The sequence below is a fragment of the Mirounga leonina genome, unplaced genomic scaffold, assembly GCF_011800145.1.
Source record: "Mirounga leonina isolate KUSES-001 unplaced genomic scaffold, KU_Mleo_1.0 Mir_204, whole genome shotgun sequence".
Lineage (NCBI taxonomy): Eukaryota > Metazoa > Chordata > Mammalia > Carnivora > Phocidae > Mirounga > Mirounga leonina.
This window is the reverse complement of record NW_023270513.1, coordinates 18863724-18887580: the sequence shown is the minus strand read 5'-3', so window position 1 is coordinate 18887580 and position 23857 is coordinate 18863724. Positions and strand designations below refer to the sequence as shown.

The following is a 23857-nucleotide window of genomic DNA, read 5'->3' as shown; positions in this document are numbered from 1 at the left end:
CACTTGCAGATTGATAGTAAGAGGATGGAGAAATATCTGTCTTATATGTGTACATCAAAAGAATGCAAGACTAGCAATACTTATATCAGACAAACTACGCTTTAAAGAAAATATGTAACAAGAAACAAAGGACAGTATATAAAATATAAAAATAAAATCCAACAAGAAGACATAACAATGGGAAATATTTATGTACTCAACATGGGAACACCAAATATTAAAAAAAAAACAACGATTAATAACAAACATAAAGGAAATGTTAGATAATAATACAGTAATAGTATGGAACCTTAACACCACACTTAAATCAATGGAAAGATCATCTAAACAGAAAATCAAGAAGGAAACAATGGCTTTCAATGATACACTGGATCAGATCTGCTTAACAAATATATTCAGAACATTCAATCCTAAAACAGCAGGATACACATACTTTCCAAATGCACATGGAACATTCTCCAGAATAGATCATATATTAGGTCATGAATCGTATCAACAAATACAAAAAGATTGAAGTCATACCATGCACCTTTTCTGAACACAGCACTCTGAAACTTTAAGTAAACCACAAGAAAAAATTTGGAAAGACCACAGGTACATGGATGTTAAACAACATGCTACTAAACAATGAATGGGTTAACCAGGAAATTAAAGAAGAGATTTAAAAAAAAAAATACATGGAAACAAATGAAAGTGAAAAAATGACTGTTCAAAACTGTTGGGATGTAGCAAAAGAGGTCCTAAGAGGGAAGTATATAGCAATACAGGCCTACATCATGAAGCAAGAAAAATTTCAAACAACTTAACTTTACACTGAAAGGAACTAGAAGAAGAATAACAAATGAAACCTAAAGACAGCAGAATGAAGGAAATAATAAATATATGAGCAGAAATAAATGATATAGAACCTAAAAAAAGCTGATCAATAACACTGGGAGCTGATTCTTCGAAAAAAAAATCAATAAAATTGATAAAGCTCTAGCCAGACTTATCAAAAAGAAAAGAGCAAGGACTGAAATAAAATCACAAGTGAGAGAGGATAATAACCAACACCACAGAAATACAAGCAATTATAAAAGAATGTTATGAACAACTATATGCCATCAAACTGCAGAACCAGGAAGAAATGGATAATTTCCTAGAAACATATAAACTACCAAAACTGAAACAGAAAGAAATAGAAAACTTAAACAGACTAATAAACAGCAAAGAAATTGCATCAGTAATTAAAAACAAACAAACAAACAAATAAAAAACCTGCCAACAAACAAACTTCCAGGGCCAGATGGCTTCAGAGACGAATTCTACTAAACATTTACAAAAGAGATAATATGTATTCTATTCAAAATATCCCAAAGAAATAGAAATGGAAGGAAAACTTCCAAACTCATTCTGATGCCAGGCCTGACACCAAAAACCAGCTAAAGACTCCATTAAAAGCCATAACTACCTGCCAGTATCCCTGATGAACATAGATGCAAAAATTCTCATTAAAGTTCTAGCAAACTAAACTCAACAATACATTTTAAAAAATCATTCACCAGGGCTATCTTGGTGTCTCAGTCAGTTAATGGTCTGAATTTGGCTTGGGTCATGATCTCAGAGTCCTGGGATTAAGCCCCACATCAGGTTCTTTGCTCAGTGGGGAGTCTGTTTGAGATTCTCTCTTCCTCTTCCTCTTCCCCCACTTATGTGCTCTCTCTCTTTCTGAAATGAATAAATAAAATCTTTTAAAAAATCATTCACCATGATCAGTGGGATTTATTCCTGGGATGCAAGGGTGGTTCAATATAAATCAATCAACATGGAAAACCCCATTAATAAAAGAAAGGATAAGAACCATATGATCATTTCAATAGATGCAGAAAAGGCATTTGACAAAGTATGACATCCATTCATGATAAAAGTCCTCAAGAAAGTAGGGATGGAGGAAATTTACCTCAACATTATAAAAGCCATATATGAAAAACCAGAGCTAATATCATCTAAATGGGAAAAAAAATTGAGAGCTTTTCCTCTATGGTCAGGTAAAAGATATGGATGTTCTCTCTCATCACTGTTATTTAACATAGTACTGGAAGTGTTAGTCAAACAACACTAAATAAATAAATAAATAAATAAATAAATAAATAAATAAATAGTATCAAAATCACTAAAGAAGAAGTCAAATTTTCCTTATTGCATTCGACATGATACTCCATATAGAAGACCCAAAAGACTCCATCAAAAAACTTCTAAAACTGTTATACAAATTCAGTAAAGTTGCAGGCACAAAATCAATGTACAGAAATCTGTTGCATTTTTATATATCAATATTGAAGCAGCAGAAAAAACATATTAAGGAGTCAATCCCATTTACAATTGCAACCAAAACAATAAGATACCTGGGAGTAAACCTAACCAAAGAGGTGCAAGACCTGTACTCTCCAAACTATAAAACACTGATGATGGAAATTGAAGATGACAGAAGGAAATGGAAAGACTTGTCAGGCTCATGGATGGAAAGAAAAAAATATTGTAAAATATCTATACTTCATAATGCAGTCTAAATATGTAATGTTATTCCTATCAAAATACCAACAACTTTTGTCACAGAATTAAAATAAACAATCTTAAAATTTACAGGGAGCCATCCTGAATACTAAAGCAAACTTGAAAAAGAAAAGGAAACTTGGAGGCATCATAATTCCAGACTTCATGTTATATTAACACATTGTAATAATCAAAATAGCATGATACTTGCACAAAAATAGACATATAGATCAATGAATAGGAATACAAAATCCAGAAATGAACCCACAACTCTATGGTCAGCCAATCCTCAACAAAGCAGAAAAGAATATCCAATGGGAAAAAGGCTGTCTCTTTAACAAATGGTGCTGGAAAAGCTGGACAGAAACATGGGAAATAATGGAACTGGATCACTTTCTTACTCCATACACAAAAATAAATTCAAAGTGTCTTAAAGACCTAAGTGTGAGACCTGAAACCATAAAAATCCAAGAAGAGAACATAGGCAGTAACCTCTTTGACATTGGCTGTTACAACTTCTTACTAGATATGTCTCCAGAGGCAAGCAAAAATAAACTATTGAGATTCATCAAAATAAAAATCTGCACAGTGAAGGAAACAATCAGCAAAACTAAAAGACAACCTATGGAATGGGAGAAGAAATTTGCAAACAACAAATGCAATAAAAGGTTAGTAATTGAAATATATTAAAAAAAAAAACTGATTCAAGTAAACACCCCCCAAAAAAACCCAATAATGCAATCATAAATGGGCAGAAGATATGAATCGACATTTTTTTCATAGAAGATATATAGATGGCCAACAGACACATGAAAAGATGCTCAATATCATTCATAATTAAGGAAATGCAAATCAAAAGTACAATTAGATATCCCCTCACACCTGTCAGAATGGTTAAAATCAACAACACAAGAAACAATAAGTGTTAGTGAGGATGTGGAGAAAGGGGAACACACTTGCAATGTTGTTGGTAATATAAACTGTTTGCAGCCACTCTGGAACACAGTATGGAAGTTCTTCAAAACGTTAAAAATAGAGCTACCCTATGATCCATGAAGTGCACTACTAAGTATTTATCCAAAGGTTACATAAATATTAATTCAAAGGATATATGCACCTTGATGTTTATAGCAGCATTGTGTACATTAGCCAAATTTTGGAAATAGTCCAAGTGTCCATTGACTAATGAATGGATAAGGAAGATGTGGTATATATTTACAATGGGATATTACTCAGCCATGATATATGTATATATGTGTGTGTATATTCTATATACACACACATATATACATATACACACACACCATGGAATATTAGCCATCAAAAAGAATGAAATCTTGCCATTTGCAATGACATGGATGGAACTAGAGAATATTATGTTAAGTGAAATAAACCAGTCAGAGAAAGACAAATACCATATGATTTCACTCATATGTGAAATTTAAGGAACAAAGCAAATGAGTAAAGAGGAAAAAAGTGAGAGAATCAAACAAAAAACAGACTTAACTATAGAGAAGAAACTGATGGTTATCAGAGAGGAGGTGGGTGGGGGGATGGGTTAAATAGGTGATGAGGATTAAGAAATGCACTTGTGATGAGCACTGGGTATTGTATGGAAGTGTTGAGTCACTAAATTGTACACCCAGAACTAATATTATACTCTATGTTAACTAACTGGAATTTGAAAAAAATCTTTTTTTTTAAAGATTTTATTTATTTATTTATTTGAGAGAGAGAGAATGAGAGAGAGCAAGCACATGAGAGGGGGGAGGGTCAGAGGGAGAAGCAGACTCCCTGCCGAGCAGGGAGCCCAATGCGGGACCCGATCCCGTGACTCCAGGATCATAACCTGAGCCGAAGGCAGTCGCTCAACCAACTGAGCCACCCAGGCGCCCTGAAAAAAATCTTAAAAAAAGTTGGTAAAATACAGTGAGTGATTTAAACATGTTATATTATTATTATATTATATTATTCTTTATATTTTAATTCCATTAAACATCTGCTAAAGTATGATTGCCTATAAAAGAACTCTAACCTATAGGTTCCCAAAATCATCTTGAATGAATTTATTCCCAATGTTAAGATTGAGAGGTAAGTACACTCTTTGTGAAAGTTAACCAATTCACTACTGATAGAAGTGAAATGAAGCAGTGGAGTACTGGCTGATCTCTGCATATAAAATTCAGAATTTTTGAATCAGTTAAAAATGAAATTAGAGTGTCCTTACACACGGATTCCAATCTCATAGATATATCATGGTGAGTCTTTTGTTTTTAAGATTTTATTTATTTAATTGAGAGAGAGAGAGAGCAGAGTGAGAAAGAGAGCATGAGCAGGGGTGAGGGGCAGAGGGAGAGGGAACTATCAGACTCCCCACTGAGCAGGGAGCCCAATGTGGGTCTTGATCCCAGGACCCCAAGATTATGACCTGAGCCAAAGGCAGACACTTAACCGACTGAACCATCTAGGCGCCACCCCCCACCCCCGCTTTTTTTTAACTTGTATGGAAATGAATCTCACAGTCTCTACTTTGGATTTAAAATTGACATTTATTTGGGAAAAAAAAGTTCAACCATCCCAAATTGTTTTCAGTAGAGAAAATAAAAACAGATAGACTCTTTCATTGATAATCTCAGTGAGTATTAAGCTAATCAGTATTTCATTTGGAAATTATAGACAATTTCTAATAAAACTATTTTATGGAAATTGATCTCTTTATGGGCCTATTAAGCAGTACCAACACATTAAACAAATAAAATAATTTATCTTAGCTATATTTCCATTATAAACAAAAAAATGTTTTTCTAGACCTTTACATACAGCAACATAGTATGAATGGCCAGTATCACCAACATCATCCTGCCAATATGTTTCAGGTTTCTCTTCTTTGTTGCTCAATTTTTTAAATTCCTTAGGAAATTACTTTTAGCCTTTTTAAAAAAAAAATATTTTTTCTTCTGTATCTAGTATATGCCTTCCCTATCACTAACCCATTCTTCCATCATTTTAGTGGGATATCAGTGCAGTCAGATGAAATCTTAGGAACTGGAAAATATGTTAATGAGTCATGAGAGGAACTGGTTAGGGAAATAACACAAGGGCTACTTTTCATGGAAATATCAGTATATGGTAATGCAGTGGAATTTGGTTAGGTCATCTAAGCCAATACTGTCTGTATTTCTTAAAAAAAATTCAATCCTGAGTTGATAAGTTTTTTTGATGAAGAAAAACAAAATTTTGCACATAACTGTACATGAGGGATAACATCCAATTCTGGGATGCATTGCAAGATATTGTTTGATCAATAATCATTTGATTTTGAGATGTAGTTCAAGCAAGTTGAAGGCTGATTTCTCTCAACATGATCCCATACATAGGCTTCCAAATTGGTTAACTTTTTTCTCCCTGTTACAGAAAAAGGAATAGAAATACCACTTTGAATGGTGAAAGGTTTCCCTGCTGGATTTATCTAAGGTCTAGAGTTGCAAACCAATGTTGTCATTTCCTACAATAATGATAATAAAATAACCGTGTCCTTCTGCAGAAAATTTTGAGGGGTCACACCAGTTACAAAAGCAAAATTCCTTTTTTGCAAGGAAAAAAATACTTTTGAGTTTATATTCTGCTTCATATTATCATTTACACTATACTATATTTATTAGAAAAGATTAGTATTAAGGTAAAGCAGCTTTATTTTGTCAAAACCCCTTAACATAATTGGTTAGAATTACATTATGACTGCAATCATAACTTAGACCTCAGCTGGAATTCAAACCAACACAAACCATGCAAAGCTTGAGGAAGTCTCAGAGTTTCTTTGAAAACTGAAGAATACAACCAAGAATCATCTATATAAGGAAGCTACTGGATTCATGGAATGTAATATGGGTATACAAAAAGAATGGAAGACATTCTGTTCTTCTATTTCTTTTTTGTTCTAATTGTATTCATGTGGACTTTCAATAAAAAAAAATCATACTTCTGAAGCTTTTTCCCTAATGAATTAAAATACATTTTGAAGATACATAATTTATAAGGAAATTTTGTCATTTACAATTAAAACCACACATGGCAGAAGAAATTCTTTATTGTCTTTTAATGCACTAATTCTTTTTTAAATTGAATTTTTTAAATTTTAATTCCAGGATTTTTAATATACAGTTTTGGATGTACAATATAGGATTCAACAATTCTATATATTACTCAGTGCTCATCATGATAAGTGTAGTCTTTTGATGAGAGTGTTTAGTCCATTTATATTCAATGTAATTTTTAATAGATATGTTTTTATTGCCATTTTGTTACTTGTTTTGTGATTGTTTTTGTAGGTTTTCTCTGATCCTTTCTCCTCTTGCTCTCTTTCATGATTTGCTGGCTTTCTTTCATGATATAATTGGATTCCTTTCCCTTTATTCTTTACATATCTATTACTAGTTTTTGATTTGTGATTACCATTAGGTTGGTATATAACATCTTCTGCATATAGTAGTCTATATTAAGTTGATGGTCACTTAAGTTTGAACCCATTCTTTAATCTTTTCCACCCTCCACGTTTTAAGTATGTGGTGTCATATTTTATGTCCTTTTATTTTGTGAATCCCTTGACTGATTTTTACAGAAATACTTATTTTTACTATTATGTGTTTTTCACTTTTCATAATCTCACTTATGCTCCTTCCTTTCCACTCAAGAAGTCCCCTTTCTTGTAGCACTGGTTTGGTGGTCATGAACTCCTTTAATTTTGTTTGTCTTAGAAACTGTTTATTTCTTCTTCTGTTATGAATGATAGCCTTACTGGATAGAGTATTCTTGGCAGCAGATTTTTCCTTTTCAGCACTTTGAATATATCATACCACTTTCTTCTGGCCTGCACAGTTTCTGCTTAAAAATCAACAACCTTATGGAGTTTCCCTTGTAAGTTACTGTCTTCTTTTGTCTTGCTGCTTTAATTTTTTTTTTCTTCATCACTATATTTACCAATTTAATAACAATGTCTTGAAGTGGGTCTTCTTCTGCTGATTTTGATGGGAGTTCTCTGCCTCCTGGATATGGATATCCATTTCCTTCCCTAACAATGAGCTTAGGAGATTGTCCATGTTCCCCCCAAGAGGTTTTGCACAATAATACAGCATTATGGATTGTGACTTACCATGGTCAAGTGGCAACCTTATGGAGAAGTTATCTTGCTAGTCTGTGTCAATAAGAACTAAAAATTGATATATGCCTAGTTATCATTTATTTCACATAAACATTCATATACCAGATGATTATTTTTATATTTGTAAGATTCTCATTCAACTCACTGTTAATGAAGGAAGAACATAAATCACATATTGAACTGTATCAGTATATCATTATATCAACACAGCTGCAAAAGATAAATAAAAACATATGAAAGGCCCTAGCACTTCATTTTCCTCTACCAGAATGGAATTTCTTCAATTGACCCATTTAGCCTCCTACTGACATTTTAAATTGCTAAAATGATTTTTAAAAATAACAGAAATTTTCAGAGATGCCTTTCTTTTAAATAATCTGGCAATTATTCCTTAGATCTTCAGCTATAGATAAGCAAATATTACATAAAATAATTATAATTTTTTAAATGACTGAAGATTTCCCCCAGTAGTTTACTTTTCAGTTAGTAATCAATGAAAAGATCTTATTTTTAATTCTCTTCTGGTACCTTAAAATGGGTACATTTTGGAAAGAAAATAAAGTGCAATTTTTTGTTAGGACAGACTTAATGAAGACAATTAGAATCTTCTTTCTATTTCTCCTTGGGATGAAGCTGTCTGTGATACATAGACAAATTCTCTACTAGAAGTGAAATATTTATTGAAAACTGCTAAAAAAGCTATCTTTAGTTTTCATACTTACAGATGTCATGAAGAATTGCAGTGATTTTACTGTTATTCCTTGTTGCTACCTTCTAAGCCTCCAGACTATATCCTATAGTTGTGAGAGATTGAAAATAAATCTCTGAAAGAGTAATGCATTTCATGGCCTTTCTACACAGCCATATTCTCTTGTGGTAAAAATAGCAAAAAAGAATCACATTGGACTGTCCCTGCAGTGTATGGCTTCTCTGGAATATTTGCTGACAGAGGCAGAACATTAGTAAACATCTCAGGTAAGTTGTAAGCAACTTCCTGTTGTCTCTTCATTACTGAAAAGCAAAGGAATAAGTTCCCTGGACAGCAACTCAATTGGTTGCTCTAGCAACATCCATATTTTTCAAATCAAGAGGATTTGGGGGCAGAGAAATTAATTTGCATTACAACAGGAGAGATATGTATGTTCATATGCATAGATAGAAATTCTTTAGGACAAAATTGAGATATACAAAACAATAATAAGACAATGAGAGAACAACTTGAGTTTCAGAGGCCACTGTAAGTATACATATTCAAATAGTCTTAAGGTTGTTTTTACTTTATCTGGTATATAAATTACAAGCAAAAAAGAGCTTATGTTTTCTGCACATGGATAATCTTCTAAAACAATTTTCCTTATACTTAAAAGTGTTTTTTAAAAATATTTTTAGCATAGCTATATTTCAGGATATGACCGGGATTTTTGCTACACAAAGATGGGATATTATCTCATTTCAAGATTATCCAAATCTCTAGTGATTGTCCTACATTGACTTTCATTACCCAGTGTACTCCATAGTACATTAGTTCAAAGCAATAAAGTCATCAACATTTCTGGATTTTTAAATTTGAAATTTGTTTTTTTCTTAAAGACTTCTTTATTTATTTGAGAGACAGAGAGGTGGGAGAGGCAGAGGGAGAAAGAATCTCAAGTAAGACACTGTGCTGAGTGCAGAGCCCCATGCCGGGCTTGATCTCATGACTTTGAGATCAGGACCTGAGCTGAAACCAAGAGTTGGTTGCTTAACCAACTCAGTCACCCAACTTGAAAGTTGTTTTAATACATTTTATAAGGTATTATATGTTGTATCTAATTAGGCATTTGTTTTTTTAGAAGTCCTTTCTTAGGGTGGCCAGAAACCTATTTTTCTTTTTCTTTTTTTTTTTTAAAGATTTTATTTATTTATTTGACAGAGAGAGACATAATGAGAGCAGGAACACAAGCAGGGGGAGTGGGAGAGGGAGAAGCAGGCTTCCCGCGGAGCAGGGAGCCCGATGTGGGACTCGATCCCAGGACCCTGGGATCATGACCTGAGCCGAAGGCAGACGCTTAACGACTGAGCCACCCAGGCGCCCCAGAAACCTATTTTTCAATAAAGTGTGATTGTAAACCTAAAACACATAATTTCAGTCACTGACTGTATCGGGGCTAGGTTACATAGTAACTGAGGTCATGCTCTAAGAAATAAATAAGCTTATTTACAGCCTTCCTTCTTTTTCTCTTTCAATTTATCCAGAATAAATATTAAAATTTTATTTTAGACTTGGCAATGGACTGAATGGCTAACAACTTAATAAAATTAGAAAAGTCATGATATAATTATACCCAGAAAAAACTCATGTCAACTCTGCCACTCCTCTAATATTAGCTAGCAATTTATTTCAGGTCCTGACATGAAAGTTTAAAGTACAGAGTTTTCCTCCTCTCTAGGCTGTTGATGCATTCTGATTATTAATGGCTTCCTTATGTAATCACACAGTGAGCTGAAAGCACAAATCTCTAGGCATTAGTATTTATATTTCAGAATCACTTAGCAGGAACAAAAACAAATTTAAAATCTTCTGTGCCAAGCAATCCCACCACTCAGTCAACTTTGGGAATTGTCTGAGAAGAAAAATGAGATCTTGGCAAGTGAGGGAAGACCTGATGGCTACTTCATGCTGTCCTTATAATTTAATTGCTACCCTCATGCCCACAAGTGTCATTTTTGTTGCCCCTACTTTGACTTTGCTCACAATATTAACAATTCCTCCACTTTACAACATAGTAAAATATTTTCCCTATTCTTTTTCTTCCATCCAAATCGTACTCATCTCTGAAGGCACAGCTCAAATCACATCTTTTTAAAATAATTCTGATACTTTAATAGTTTACTGGGTACTATAGCACACATCAGTTCCACCAGTCTTTAATTCATATAGTAATTAAGTCTGCAATACACAATTTAGCATTTATTTAAAGCAGATTTGTGATTTTTAAAAAGATTTTATTTATTTATTTGAGAGAGAGAGAAATTGAGCAGGAGTGGGGGGAGGGGCAGAGGGACAAGCAGACTTCCTACTGAGTGGGGAGCCCAACATGGGGCTCGATCCATGATTTCAGGACTCTGAAATCATGACTTGAGCTGAAGGATGCCTCAGATTTGAGATTTTTAAGTGACTCTTTTCTCCCCATCCAAGGTATAGGTTTGTTGGAAGAAAGAATAAGTCACTGAGATAAAAAGTACAGCATGGAGAATATAGTCAATAATATTGTAATAACATTGTATGGTGACTACACTTATGATGAGCACTGAGTAGTGTATGAAATTATCGAATCAGTATGTTTGTACAACTAAAACTAATATAACACTATATGTCATTTATACTTAAATATTTTTTAAAAGTGGTCTTTGAATATTGATGCATCCCTTAACCTATATAATACATACCTAAATATTTTATTAATATTGAGATGTCTGCAAGGATTGATAAGGTCTCACATAGTGAAGGAGTTAATCACCATTTCTTTAACATATTTATTTATTTATTTTAGAGAGTGCAACCATGGGGCAGGTAGGAGCAGAAGGAGAAGGAGAGAGAGCATCTCAAGCAGACTCCCCATCTGAGTGCAGAGCCCAAAGGGGAGCTCCATGTCACAACCCTGAGATCATGACCTGAGCCAAAATCAAGAGTTGGATGCTTAACCGGCTGAGCCACCCAGGTGCCCCTGTTTTTTGTTTTTTAAATAGGTTCTATGCCCAGTGTGGAGCCCAACACAGGGCTTGAACTCACAGCCTGAGTTCAAGACCTGAGTTGATATCAAGAGTCAGATGCTTAACTGACTGAGCCACCCAGGCACCCTCACCATTTTTCAGTGAGAAAAAAAAAGGGGGGGGGTGTTATTGCCAGTCCTCAGAGTTAAAGAGGGCAAACTGTTCAGATAATGTCCCTTATTACATGTCAAAAAAAAAAAAAAAGATTCAAGGAATAATAGTAGGTGCTGTTTTAAAGCTTTGCTAATGTCCTGATACTGGCCCAATTGTTTGACATACATTATTGAATTTAATCCTTCCAACAGCCCTAAGCAGCAGGTACAGTATCATCTCCATTTTACTGATGAGAAAACCAAAACTTAGAGAAATTAACTAGTTTGTCCACTTTTCTATAATTAGTAAGAACTGAAATAAGATTCAAACTTGGGTATGCATGTTTACAAAGCCCATGTTTTTAGGCACTGGGTATGTTAACTGTCCCTGAAAGTAAAACTGAATTCAATGGAGAGGAGCAAATGCAGAATTAATTCTTTCAAATTCACATATAGATGGAATTAGATGGTCAGAATTTAGAGATACTCTGTGGTCTCCCTGACTCCATCCCAGTTTTTTTTTTTTTTTCTTTTTCTTTTTGGCAATTCAAAAGCAGTCTCTGAATCTCCTATTTGAGCATGACTTAAACCATTACCTTCTCATTTTGAAATATTTAGAAAGAAGGAAAGAGAAACTGAGGGAAGTCTTTTCTGATAAATCTTTGTCTCATACTTAAAGTAACCTTCAAAATTATTTGCTCTGAGACTTAGTATGCACAAGGTTAGCTGACTGTATCAAGGGTGCTGAAGGCCCAAAGAAACAAGTAGGCCCTCAAATTTCTTAGGCATTGTGTAAGATGCCAAATGACTGAATTGTAGTGTCAATTATGGGTGTTTCCAAACATGGTCTAGATATAAAAGGTTTGAATTTGTTAGAAATCTTAGATTCTATGTCTACTTCTCTTATTTTTATATTGTCCTTTGAAACTTTGTGCCTCTAGCAGTCAAGTGTGTGTGTGTGTGTGTGCGTGTGTGTGTGTGGTGTGTGCATGGTGTCTGTGTGTGTGTGTGATATTTCCAAAATGTTATTTTGCATTTTGGGGTTCAAATAACCCTTTAGTACCTAAAAATCAAAAATGGTTATTGATCTTCCATCTGTGTCTCTTATGTACTTATTCCCTCAGATGGAAGTTCTCAAGGTAATCTAGTTCAATATAATTTTTTTTCTTTTGATATTGAGACAACTCTGTTAAACAAGGCTTACCATCTTTACAGAGAGAAAAATATAGACAGAAACTGTTATGCAGAACTGGAGATCTGGTTTCCAACTCTGCCACCTACTACCCATATGAGCTTGGGAAATAATAACTATTACAGCTGACTGAAGGTCTGCTGAATACAAAGCCCTGTGCTTTTTTAAAAGATTTTATTTCTTTATTTGAGGGAGAGAGAGAAAAAAAAAAACATTCATGTACAAGCAGTGTGAGAGTGTGAAGCAGACTCCCCACTCAGCAGGGAGCCCGATGTAGGGCTTCATCCCAGGACCCTGAGATCATGACCTGAGCCAAAGGCAGCCACTTAACTGACTGAGTCACCCAGGCACCCCAAAGCCCTGTGCTTTTTTTTTCCTTTTTCGATTTTAATAAATAAATCATTGATCATAACCCCACTCTCACCATTCTAATCTTTGAATTTCAGCTCCAATGCCATGACCAACCAGAAATTTTTCCTGATTTCCATTCCCAGTTAAATGAAATTACTATGTTTTTTCCTCATTTTTAAAATTTGCACTTTTTAATAAAATATTTTGAATTGCAGTAAAATACACACAGCCTGAAATTTACTATCTGTTTTAATTGTACAGTTAATAGTAATAAGTACATTCATATTGTTATGCAACCATCACCACAATACAGACTCTTTTCATCTTGCAAAACAGTATCTTTTCATCTTACAAATCTACAACTCTATACCCATTAAATGGTAAATCTATATCTTCCCTTTTCCTCAATGCCTGTCAACTACCACTCTACTTTCTGTCTGTATAAATTTGACAACTCTAGCTAACTTATAAAAGTTGAATGATACGGTATTTATCTTTTTGTAAATGTTCTAATTCACATAGAATAATGTCCTCAAGGTAAATCCATGTTGTAGCATATGTCAGAATTTTCTCCCTTCTCAAGACTGAATAATATTCTATTGTATTTGCATATCACATATTGCTGATCTAGTTATCTAATGGACACTTGGGTTACTTCCATGATTTACCTATTGTAGCTAATGCTACTATAAACATGAATGTATAAACACTTTGAGTTAATCCTGCTCCCAATTCTTTTGAGTATATATCTAAAAGTGGAATCGCTGGATCATTTGGTGATTTTATTTTATTATTTTATTTTATTTTATTATTTTATAAGACTTATTTATTTATTTTAGAGGGTAGGAGCAAAGGGAGATGGAAAGAATCCTCAAGCGGACTCCCCACTGAGTGCAGAGGCTGACTTGGGGCTCAATCCCAGGACCCTGAAATCATGACCAGAGCCAAAATCAATAGTCAGACACCCAACCGACTAAGCCACCCAGATGTGCCTTATTATTAGTTTTTTGTTTTTGTTTTTTTTTTTTTAGGATCCAGCATACTATGCTCCACAGTGTCTATATCATTTTAAATTCCCAACCAAAGTGCACAAATTTTCCAATTTTTCCACATCTGTAACAAAAATTATTATATTCTATTTTTTCTTGATAGTAGTCATCCAAATGGGTTTATTTATGTTATGTTATGTCATTTCATTTCATTTCATTTCATTTCATTTCATTTCATTTCATTTCATTTCAGTGGAGTTAACATATAGTGTATATTAGTTTCAGGTGTACAATATAGTCATTCAACAGTTCTGTACATCACACAGTGCTCATCACGAATAGTGCACTCCTTAAACCCCTTCACCTGTTTCACCTATCTTCCGACCCTCCTCCTGGTAACTATCAGCTTGTTCTCTATAGTTAAGAATCTCTTCCTTGGTTTGTCTCACTCTTTCTCTCTTTCTTTTCCCTTTGCTCATTTGATTTGGTTTTAAGTTCCACATATGAGTGAAATAATATTGTATTTTTCTTTCTCTGACTGATTTGTTTAGCATTATACTCTCTAGATCGATCCATGTCATTATAAATGTCAAGATTTCATTCTTTCCTATGAATAAATAATACCCCATTATATATGTGTGTATATATATATATATATATATATATATATATATATATATCTCCCAAATCTTCCTTATCCATTCATCTATTAATGGATACTTGGGCTGCTTCCATAATTTGGCTATTGTCAAAAATGCTGCCATAAACATAGGGATGCATGTATGCCTTTGAATTAGTAGTTTTGTAGTTATTTGGTAAATACCCAGTAGTGTGATTACTGGATCATAGGGTAGTTCTATTTTTAATTTTTTACTATTTTTCCAGAGTGGATATACCAGTTTACATTCCCACCAACAGTTCAAGAGGGTCCTTTTTCTCCACATCCTTGCCAACACTTATTATTTCTTGTGTGTGTGTGTGTGTGTGTGTGTTACCCCTTCTGACAAGTGTGAGGTAATATCTCATTATAGTTTTGATTTGCATTTCCTTGATAATCAGTGATGTTCAGCATGTCTGCATGTGTCTGTTGTCCATCTTCTGGATGTCTTCTTTGGAAAAATATCTATTCATATATCTTTTACCCATTTTTAATTGGATTATTCATTTTTGGGGTGTTGAGTTCGATGAGTTCTTTATATATTTTGGATACTAACCCCTTTTCAGATATGTCATTTGCAAATATCTTCTCCCATTCAGTAGGTTGCCTTTTAATTTTGTTGTTTCCTTCACTGCACAGTTTTTTTATTTTGATGAAGTCTCAACAGTTTATTTCTGCTTTTATTTCCCTTGACTTGAGACATATCTAGAAAGAAATTGCTAAGACCAATGTCAAGGAAGTCATTTTCTGTGTTCTCTTCTAGGATTTTTATGGCTTTAGGATTCACATTAAGGTTTTTAATTCATTTTGAATTTATTTTTGTGTATGGTGTAAGAAAGTGGTCCAATTTCATTCTTTTGCTTTTAGCTGACCAGTTTTCCCAACACCATTCATTGAAAAGAGTCTTTTTCCCATTGAATATTCTTTCTTGCTTTGTTGAAGATTAATTGACCACATAATTGTGTGGTCAGTTCTGGGTTTTCTATTTTGTTCTATTGATCCAAGTGTCTATTTTGTGCCAGTATAATACTATTTTGGTTACTACAGCTGTGTAATATAAATTGAAGTCTGGAAATGTGATACATCCAGCTTTGCTTTTCTTTTTCAAGATTGCTTTGGCTATTCAGTGTCTTTTGTGGTTCCATGTAAATATTAGGGTTGTTTTAGTTCTGTGACAAATGCTGATGGTATTTTGAGAAGCATTGTATTAAATCTGTAGATTGCTTTTTGTAGTATGGACATTTAACAATATATATTTTTTTCTTCTTCCAATCCATGAGCATTGAATGTCTTTCCATTTCATTGTGTTGTCTTCAACTTCTTTCATCAACGTTTTATAGTTTTCAGAGTACAGACCTTTCACCTTTTTGGTTAAATTTACTGCTAGGTATATTATTGTTTTTTGTGCAATTATAAATGTTATTGTTTTCTTAATTTGTCTTTCTGCTACTTCATTATTAGTGTATAGAAATGCAACAGATTTCTGCATATTGATTTTATATCTTTCAACTCTACTAAATTCATTTATCAGTTCTATTAGTCTTTTGGTGGTCTCTTTAGGGTTTTCTATATATAGTATCATATCATCTGCAAATAGAGAAAAGTTTTACTTTTTCCCTGCAAGTTTGGATGGTTTATATTTCTTTTCATTGTCTCATTGTTCTGGCTAGGACTTCCAGTATTATGTTGAATAAAAATGGTGAGAGTGGACATTGTTCTCTTGTTCCCAACTTTAGTGGAAAGCTGCTATTTTTCCCCATTGAGTATCATGTTAGCTGTGAATTTTTCATATATGGCCTATCTTATGTTGAGGTATGTTCCTTCTAACCCTACTTTGTTGAGGGTCTTTATCACAAATTGATGTTGTACTGTGTCAAATGCTTTTTCTGCATCTATTGAGGTGATCATATGGTTCTTGTCATTTGTCTTACTGATTTGATGCATCATATTTGATTTGCCTATATTGAACCACCCTTGTACCCCCAAAATAAATCCCACTTGATGGTGGTGAATGATTTTTTTTAATGTATTGCTATTTTTTTTGCTAGTACTTTATTGAGGATTTTTGTAACTTTTGTAATTTTTCATCAGCAATACTGCTCTGTATTTATCCTTTTTTGTGTTTTCTTAATCTGGTTTTGGTATCAAAGTGATACTGACCTCATACTGATACTGGCCTAATAGAATGAAGTTGGAAGTTTTCTTTTTCAATGTTTTGAATAGTTTGAGTAGAATATATATTCACTTTTCTTTAAATGTTTGGTACAATTCACCTGTGAAGCTGGACTTTTCTTTGTTGGGGGATTCTGATTACTGACTCAATTTCCTTGCTGCTAACTGGTATGTTCAAATTTTCCACATTTTCCTGCTTCAGTTTTAGTAGAGTATGTATTTCTAGGAATTTATCCATTTTTTCTTAGGATGTGTAATTTGTTTGCATATAGTTTTTTTATAACGTTCTATTACAATTGTTTGTATTTCTGTGGTATTATTTGTTATGTCTCCTCTTTCACTGGTGACTTTGTTTATTTGAGTCTTCCCTCTCTCCTTTTTTTTTTTTTTTTTTGAAGAGTCTGCTTGGAGGTTTATCGATTTTGTTGATGTTTTCATTGAACCAGCTTCTGGTTTCTTGATCTCTTCTATTGATTTTTTAGGTTGTATATCATTTATTTCTGCTCTAATATTTTTTTAAAGATTTTATTTATTTGACAGAGAAAGAGAGAGAGAACACAAGTAGTCAGAGCAGCAGTCAGAGGGAGAGGGAAAAGCAGGTTACCTGCTGAGCAGAGAGCCTGATGCAGGGCTCAGTTCCAGGATGCTGAGATCATGACTTGAGCTGAAGGCAGATGCTTAACTGACTGAGCCACCCAGGTGCCCCTCTGCTCTAATCTTTATTAGTTCCTTACTTCTGCTGGTTTTGAGGTGTTCTTTTTTTTTTTTTTTATAGCTCCTTTAGGTGTAAATTTATGTTGTTCATTTGAGCTTTTTCCTGCTTCGTAAGGCAAGCCTGTATTGCTATAAATTTCCCTTTTAGAACCACTTTTGCTTCATCCCCCAAATTTTGAACCATTGTTTTCAATCTCATTTGTTTCCATGTATTTTTTTAAATTTCTTCTTTGATTTCTTGGTTGACCCATTCTTTGTTTAGTAGAATGTTATTTAACCTCCACATATTTGTGCTCTTTCCAGATTTTTCCTACTGCTTTGTTTCTAATTTTATAGCCTTATATCAGAAAAGATGTAAGGTATGATGTTGATCTTTTTTAATTTGTTAAGAATTGTTTTGGGGCACCTGGGTGGATCAGTTAGTTAAGTGTCTACCTTCAGCTCAGGTCATGATCAGAGAGTCCCAGGATCCAGGTCTGCATTGGGCTCCCTGCTCACCAGGGAGTCTGCTTCTCCCTCTGCCCTTCACCCTGCTTGTGCTCTTTCTTGCTTATTCTCTCTCTCAAATTAATTAATTAATTAATTAATTAATTAATTAAATTGTTTTGTGGCTTAATGTGTGATCTATTCTGGAGCATGGTCCATGAGTATTTGAAAAGACCATTCTGCAAGTGGTCATGGAAAAAAAAGTCAGGAAAGCAAGAGTTATATCAAACAAAATATACTTTAAAACAAAGTCCATAAAAAGAGACAAAGAAGGACACTATATAATAATGAAGGGGACAATCCAATAGGAAGATATAACAATTGTAAATATATACATGCACCCAACATAGGAGTACTCAAATACATAAAACAGCTAATAATAAACATAAAGAAAATAATCAAAAGTAATACAATAATAGTAGGGGACTTTAAAACCTCACATCAATGGAGAGATCATTCAAACATAAAATAAACAGGGGCGCCTGGGTGGCTCAGTCGTTAGGCGTCTGCCTTTGGCTCAGGTCACGATCCCAAGGTCCTGGGATCGAGCCCCGCATCGGGCTCCCTGCTCGGCGGGAAGCCTGCTTCTCCCTCTCCCACTCCCCCTGCTTGTGTTCCCTCTCTCGCTGTGTCTCTCTCTGTCAAATAAATAAATAAAATCTTAAAAAAAAAAAACATAAAATAAACAAACAGTGTCTTTCAATGACACACTGGATTCAATGGATTTAACAGATATTTTCAGAACATTTCATCCTAAAATAGCAGAATGCACATTCTTTTCAAATACTCATGGACCATGCTCCAGAATAGATCACATATTAAGCCACAAAACAATTTTTTTAAGATTTTATTTATTTATTTATTTGAGAGAGAGAGAGAGAGAGTAAGTGAGAAAGAGCACAAGCAGGGTGAAGCCTTTGGACTTGCTCTCAGGTTTATCAAATCAGATGTGAGTAATATCTGGTTGTAAAGGTGAGACAAATTGAGCTTAGGGTCCTCCTATTTCAGCATCTTGTACTGCCTCTCCCATCCTGACAATCACTTCTTTTTCATGTTACTCATTCAAACACCACTTGCGTGATAGATGTTTCTCCATCCCCTCACTTTCAATGTGCAGGTGTTTTTAGGTCAAAAATGAGTTTCTCGTAGGCAACATATATTTTTTTTTTTTTTTTTTTTTTTTTTTTTTTATATACCCTGTCTCCCTATGTCTTTTGATTGGAGCATTTAGTCTATTTACATTGAAAGCATCATTGGTAGATATGTATTTGTTGCCATTTTGTTATTTGTTTCGTGGTTGCTTTTGTAGATTTTCTCTGATCTGTTCTTTTCTTTCTTTCATAGTTTGCTCGTTTTCTTTAGCAACATACTTGGGTTCCTTACTCTTTATTTTTTTTTCATATTTATTACTGTTTTTTTAATCTGTCATTACCATTCACTTTGTATATAACATCTGCATATAGCAGTCTCAAATTGCTGGTTGCTTAATTTCGAATTCATTCTTTACTCTTCTCCCTTCCACATTTCAGATATTTGGTATCATCTTTTATATCCTTTTATTTTGTGCTTCTTTTGACTGATTTTTACAGATATACTTATTTTTGTTTTTGCTTTTGTGTCTCATGTTTTTCTTACTCTATGTTTTTTTGTTTTCCAGTCACAGAGTCCACTTTATCATTTCTTATAGGGCTATGTTAGGGTTCATGAATTCTTCTACCTTTTATTTGTTCTGGAAACTCTTTATCTGTCCTATTCTGAATGATAGCCTTTTGGATAAAGTATTCTTGGCTGCAGATTTTTTGAATACATCATGCCACTTTCTTCTGGCTTCCAATGTAACTGCTGAACAATCAGCTGATAGCCTTACGGGACTTCCTTTGTATGTAACTGTCTTTATTCTTGAAACCTTTAAAATCTGTTTATCATTACTTTTTTTGCCATTGTAATTACTCTATGTCTTGGTATGGACCTCATTGGATTGAATTTGCTGGGGTATCTCTGTGCCTCCTGCATCTGGATCTGTTTCCTTTTCCAGATTCTGGAAGTTTTTAGCTATTATTTCTTCAAATACATTTTATTGTCCCCTTTCTGTCTCTTCTCCTTCTGGAATCCCTATAATGTGAATGCTATTATGCTTAATGGAGTCACTGAGTTCTCTAAGTCCATTCTCATTATGCAGTATTTGTTTGTCTCTCACCTGTTTGGGTTGATTGCTTTCCATTACTCTATCCTCCAGGTCACTGATACATCCCTCTCCTTCTTATAACCTACTATTTATTCCATCTGTTGGATTTTTAATCTCATTTATTGAGTTCTTCATCATTTTTTGTCTCTCTGTCAAAGGCTTCACTGATGTCCTCCACCCTTTTCTGAAGTCTGGTGAGTTCCTTTATGATCATTACTTTAAATTCTGTATCAGACGTATTGCTTATTTATGTTTTGCATAGATCTCTTACTGTGATTTTGTCCTGTTCTTTCATTTGGGTCATATTTCTCTGTCTCTTTTTGTTGTTTACCACTCTGTGTCTGTTTCTGTGTGTTAGGAACATCAGCTATGTCTTCTGCTCTAGAAAGTAGTGGCTTTATGAAGAAGAGGTCCTGTAGGGCTGTCCATTGCAGTATTCCCCGCACACCAGGACCTGGCACTTCAGGGGAGTCTCCTATGTGTGTTACTTGCATCCTGATCTTGTGTCTAAGTTGCTTTAATCCAGATATCTGCTCTATTTGCCTGTTGTGGGCTGTGCTTGCTCTCTGTGATGTTAGTGAGACCTAGGCAGGCCTGCTCTGATGGGACTTCACAGCAGAAAGGTTGGGGATTAGGTGTAAGTACAAAATTTGACTGAGCCACTAGTCTTTGGCCAATCCCCTGAAGTGTGATTGTGGCCAGGGGCATGTGGTATCTGTGTGCTTGGGAGCTGAATGAGGCATGCCTGTCTGTGTAGACAACTGGGTATGGAGGACAGTAGCTGGGACACACAAATGCCTGGGTGGGGCTCATGAAGTTTTAGTAAAATTTACTTTGAGTCTCTAGTCTTAAGCACCCTAAACAAGGTGGCCATGGGGTCTGGGATTATGGCTTAAGGCAGAAACTGGACAGGTAATGCACAGAGTTAACAAAATTTGTGCTGAGCCCAGGGCAGAGGGCAGCAGGCTGGGAGTGGGTGAGTCCTCGGGATAACTTGTGTGTGGGTCCTACTGCTAGCAGGTCAGGTACCTGATGTGATTATATCTGCCTTTGGAAGGTGGCTCTGTGCTTATGAGTGGGGGCAGGTGAGAAAAATGGCCCTGCCAGCCCCTTTAGTCCCAGAGAATTTTCCAAGGAGATCTGAAATCAGTACAAACAGATCTCACATTGAGAGAGTTGTGGCTTCTATGTTGCTTCTCCTAGGGCTGTTGTCTCCTTAAGGATGGGGACTCAGCTATCATTTGCTCTCTGGGCTCACCCAGTACTGAGTCAGCTGACTTGTAATGCTCCAGGCTTACAGTCCTGCTGGTTATATAAGCTGAGGGAATTCAGCCCCTCTGGTTTTCAAGCCAGACATTATGGAGAATCATTTTTCCTGTGTAAGCCCTGGTATTTTCCCCTCTCTATGACTGCAGCTCCCTCCCTCCTGTGTGCAGCTCCAGACCACTGTTTCTTCCCTTCCTAACCCCTCCAATATACCTTTTTCTCCATATTTAGTTGTGGAGTTTATTCTGCAAGCCTTTGGACTTGCTCTCAGGTTTATTGAATCAGATGTGAGTAATATCTATTTGTAAAGGTGAGACAAAGTGAGCTTAGGGTTCTCCTATTCCAACATCTTGTACTGCCTCTCCCATCCTGACAATCACTTCTTTTGCATGTTATTCATTCAAACATTTAGAATATATTTATTTCTGTCTTATTTTATAATTGGTGGTTCTCATTTTTTTTTTTTTACTAGACTGAGCTACTGGAAGACAGAACCTACATTTTTTTTATTAGTTTCAGAGATAGAATTTAGTGATTCATCAGTTGCATATAGCACCCAGTGCTCATTACATCAAGTGCCCTCCTTAATGTCCATTACCCAGTTATCCTTTCCACCAAGCCACCTCTTCCAGCAACCCTCAGTTTGTTTCCTAGAGTTCAGCATCTCTTATGGTTTGTCTCCTGCTCTGTTTTCATCTTACTTTATTTTCCTCCTCTTCCCTATGTTCATCTGTTTTGTTTCTTAAATTCCACATATGAGTGAAATCATATGGTATTTGTCTTTCTCTGACTGACTTATTTTGCTTAGCATTATACCCTCTAGGTCCATCCAAGTCATTGCAAATGGCAAGATTTCATTCTTTTTTCTGGCTGAGTAATATTCCATTGTATATGTATACCACATCTTCTTTATCCATTTATTTCTCAATGGATATCTGGTCTCTTTCGATATTTTGGCTATTGTGGACATTGTAGATATAAACACTGGGGTGCAGGTGCCCCTTGTAATCACTATGTTTGTATCCTTCAGATAAATACCCTGTAGTGCAATTGCTGGGACATAAGGAAGCTCTATTTTTAAATTCTTGAAGAACCTCCATACTGTTTTCCAGAGTGGCTACACCAGTTTGCATTTCACTCAACAGTGTAAAAGGGTTCCCCTTTTTCTGCATCCTCACCAACCTCTGTTGTTTCCTGACTTGTTCATTTTAGCCATTCTGACCAGGGTGAGGTGATATCTCATTGTGGTTTTGATTTGTATTTACCTGTGCTGAGTGATGTTCAGCATTTGTTCATGTGTCTTCTGGTCATGTAGATGTCTTCTTTGGAGAAATGTCTATTCATGGTTTCTGCCCATTTCTTGACTAGATATTTTGTTGTTGGTGTTGTTATTGTTGTTGTTTGGGTATTGAGTTTGATAGGTTCTTTATAGATTTTTGGATGATAGCCCTTTATCTGATAAGACATTTGCAAATATTTTTTCCCAACCCATAGGTTGCCTTTTAGTTTTGTTAACTGTTTAATTTGCTGTGGAAACACTTTTATCTTGATGAAGTCCCAATATTAATTTTTGCTTTTATTTCACTTTCCTTATGGAGACGTTTCTGGCAAGAAGTTGCTGTGGCTGGGGTCAAAGAGGTTGTTGCCTGTGTTCTCCTCTAGGATTTTGATGGATTCCTGTCTCACATTGAGGTCTTTCATCCATTTTGAGTTTATTTTTTTGTGTGTGGTGTAAGAAAATGGTCCAGTTTCATTCTTCTGCATGTGGCTGTCCAATTTTCCCAAAACCATTTGTTGAAGAGACTATCTTTTGTTCCATTAGATATTCTTTCTTCCTTTGTTGAAGATTGGTCGACCATAGAGATGAAAGTCCATTTCTGGATTCTCTATTATTTTTCATTGATCTATGTGTCTGTTTTTGTGCCAGTATCATACTATCTTGATAATTACAGTTTTATAATACAGCTTGAAGTCTGGAATTGTGATGTCTACAGTTTTGGTTTTCTTTTTCAACATTCCTTTGGCTAATTGGGGTCATTTCTTGTTCCATACAAATTTTAGGATTGTTTGTTCCAGCTATGTAAATAATGTTGATGGTATTTTGATAGGGAATTATTGAATGTGTAGATTTCTTTATGTAGCATAGATATTTTAACAATATTTTATTTTCCAATCCATGAGCATGGATTTTTTCCCCCCATATCATTGTATCTTCCTCAATTTCTTAAGTGTTTTATAGTTTTCAGAGTACAAATCTCTTACCTCTTTGGTTGGGTTTATTCTTAGGTATCTTATGGGTTTTGGTGCAA

At 34.8% G+C, this 23857-nt stretch overlaps 1 protein-coding gene across 3 annotated transcripts in view; it reads right to left on the bottom strand.

Annotated features, from left to right (window-relative positions):
- Positions 1 to 23857, bottom strand: part of PCDH11X (protocadherin 11 X-linked) — a 350990-nt gene that overhangs the window by 93210 nt on the left and 233923 nt on the right. Inside the window, exon 5 of one of the 3 annotated variants that reach the window (XM_035028836.1) lies at positions 5435 to 5937. The exons of the other annotated variants lie outside the window; for them this stretch is intronic. Within the exon in view, the coding sequence (XP_034884727.1) occupies positions 5923 to 5937 (15 nt within the window). The 3' untranslated portion in view covers positions 5435 to 5922. Of the gene's footprint in view, positions 1 to 5434; positions 5938 to 23857 lie in introns of those variants that run through there. 3 annotated transcript variants of the gene reach the window in all.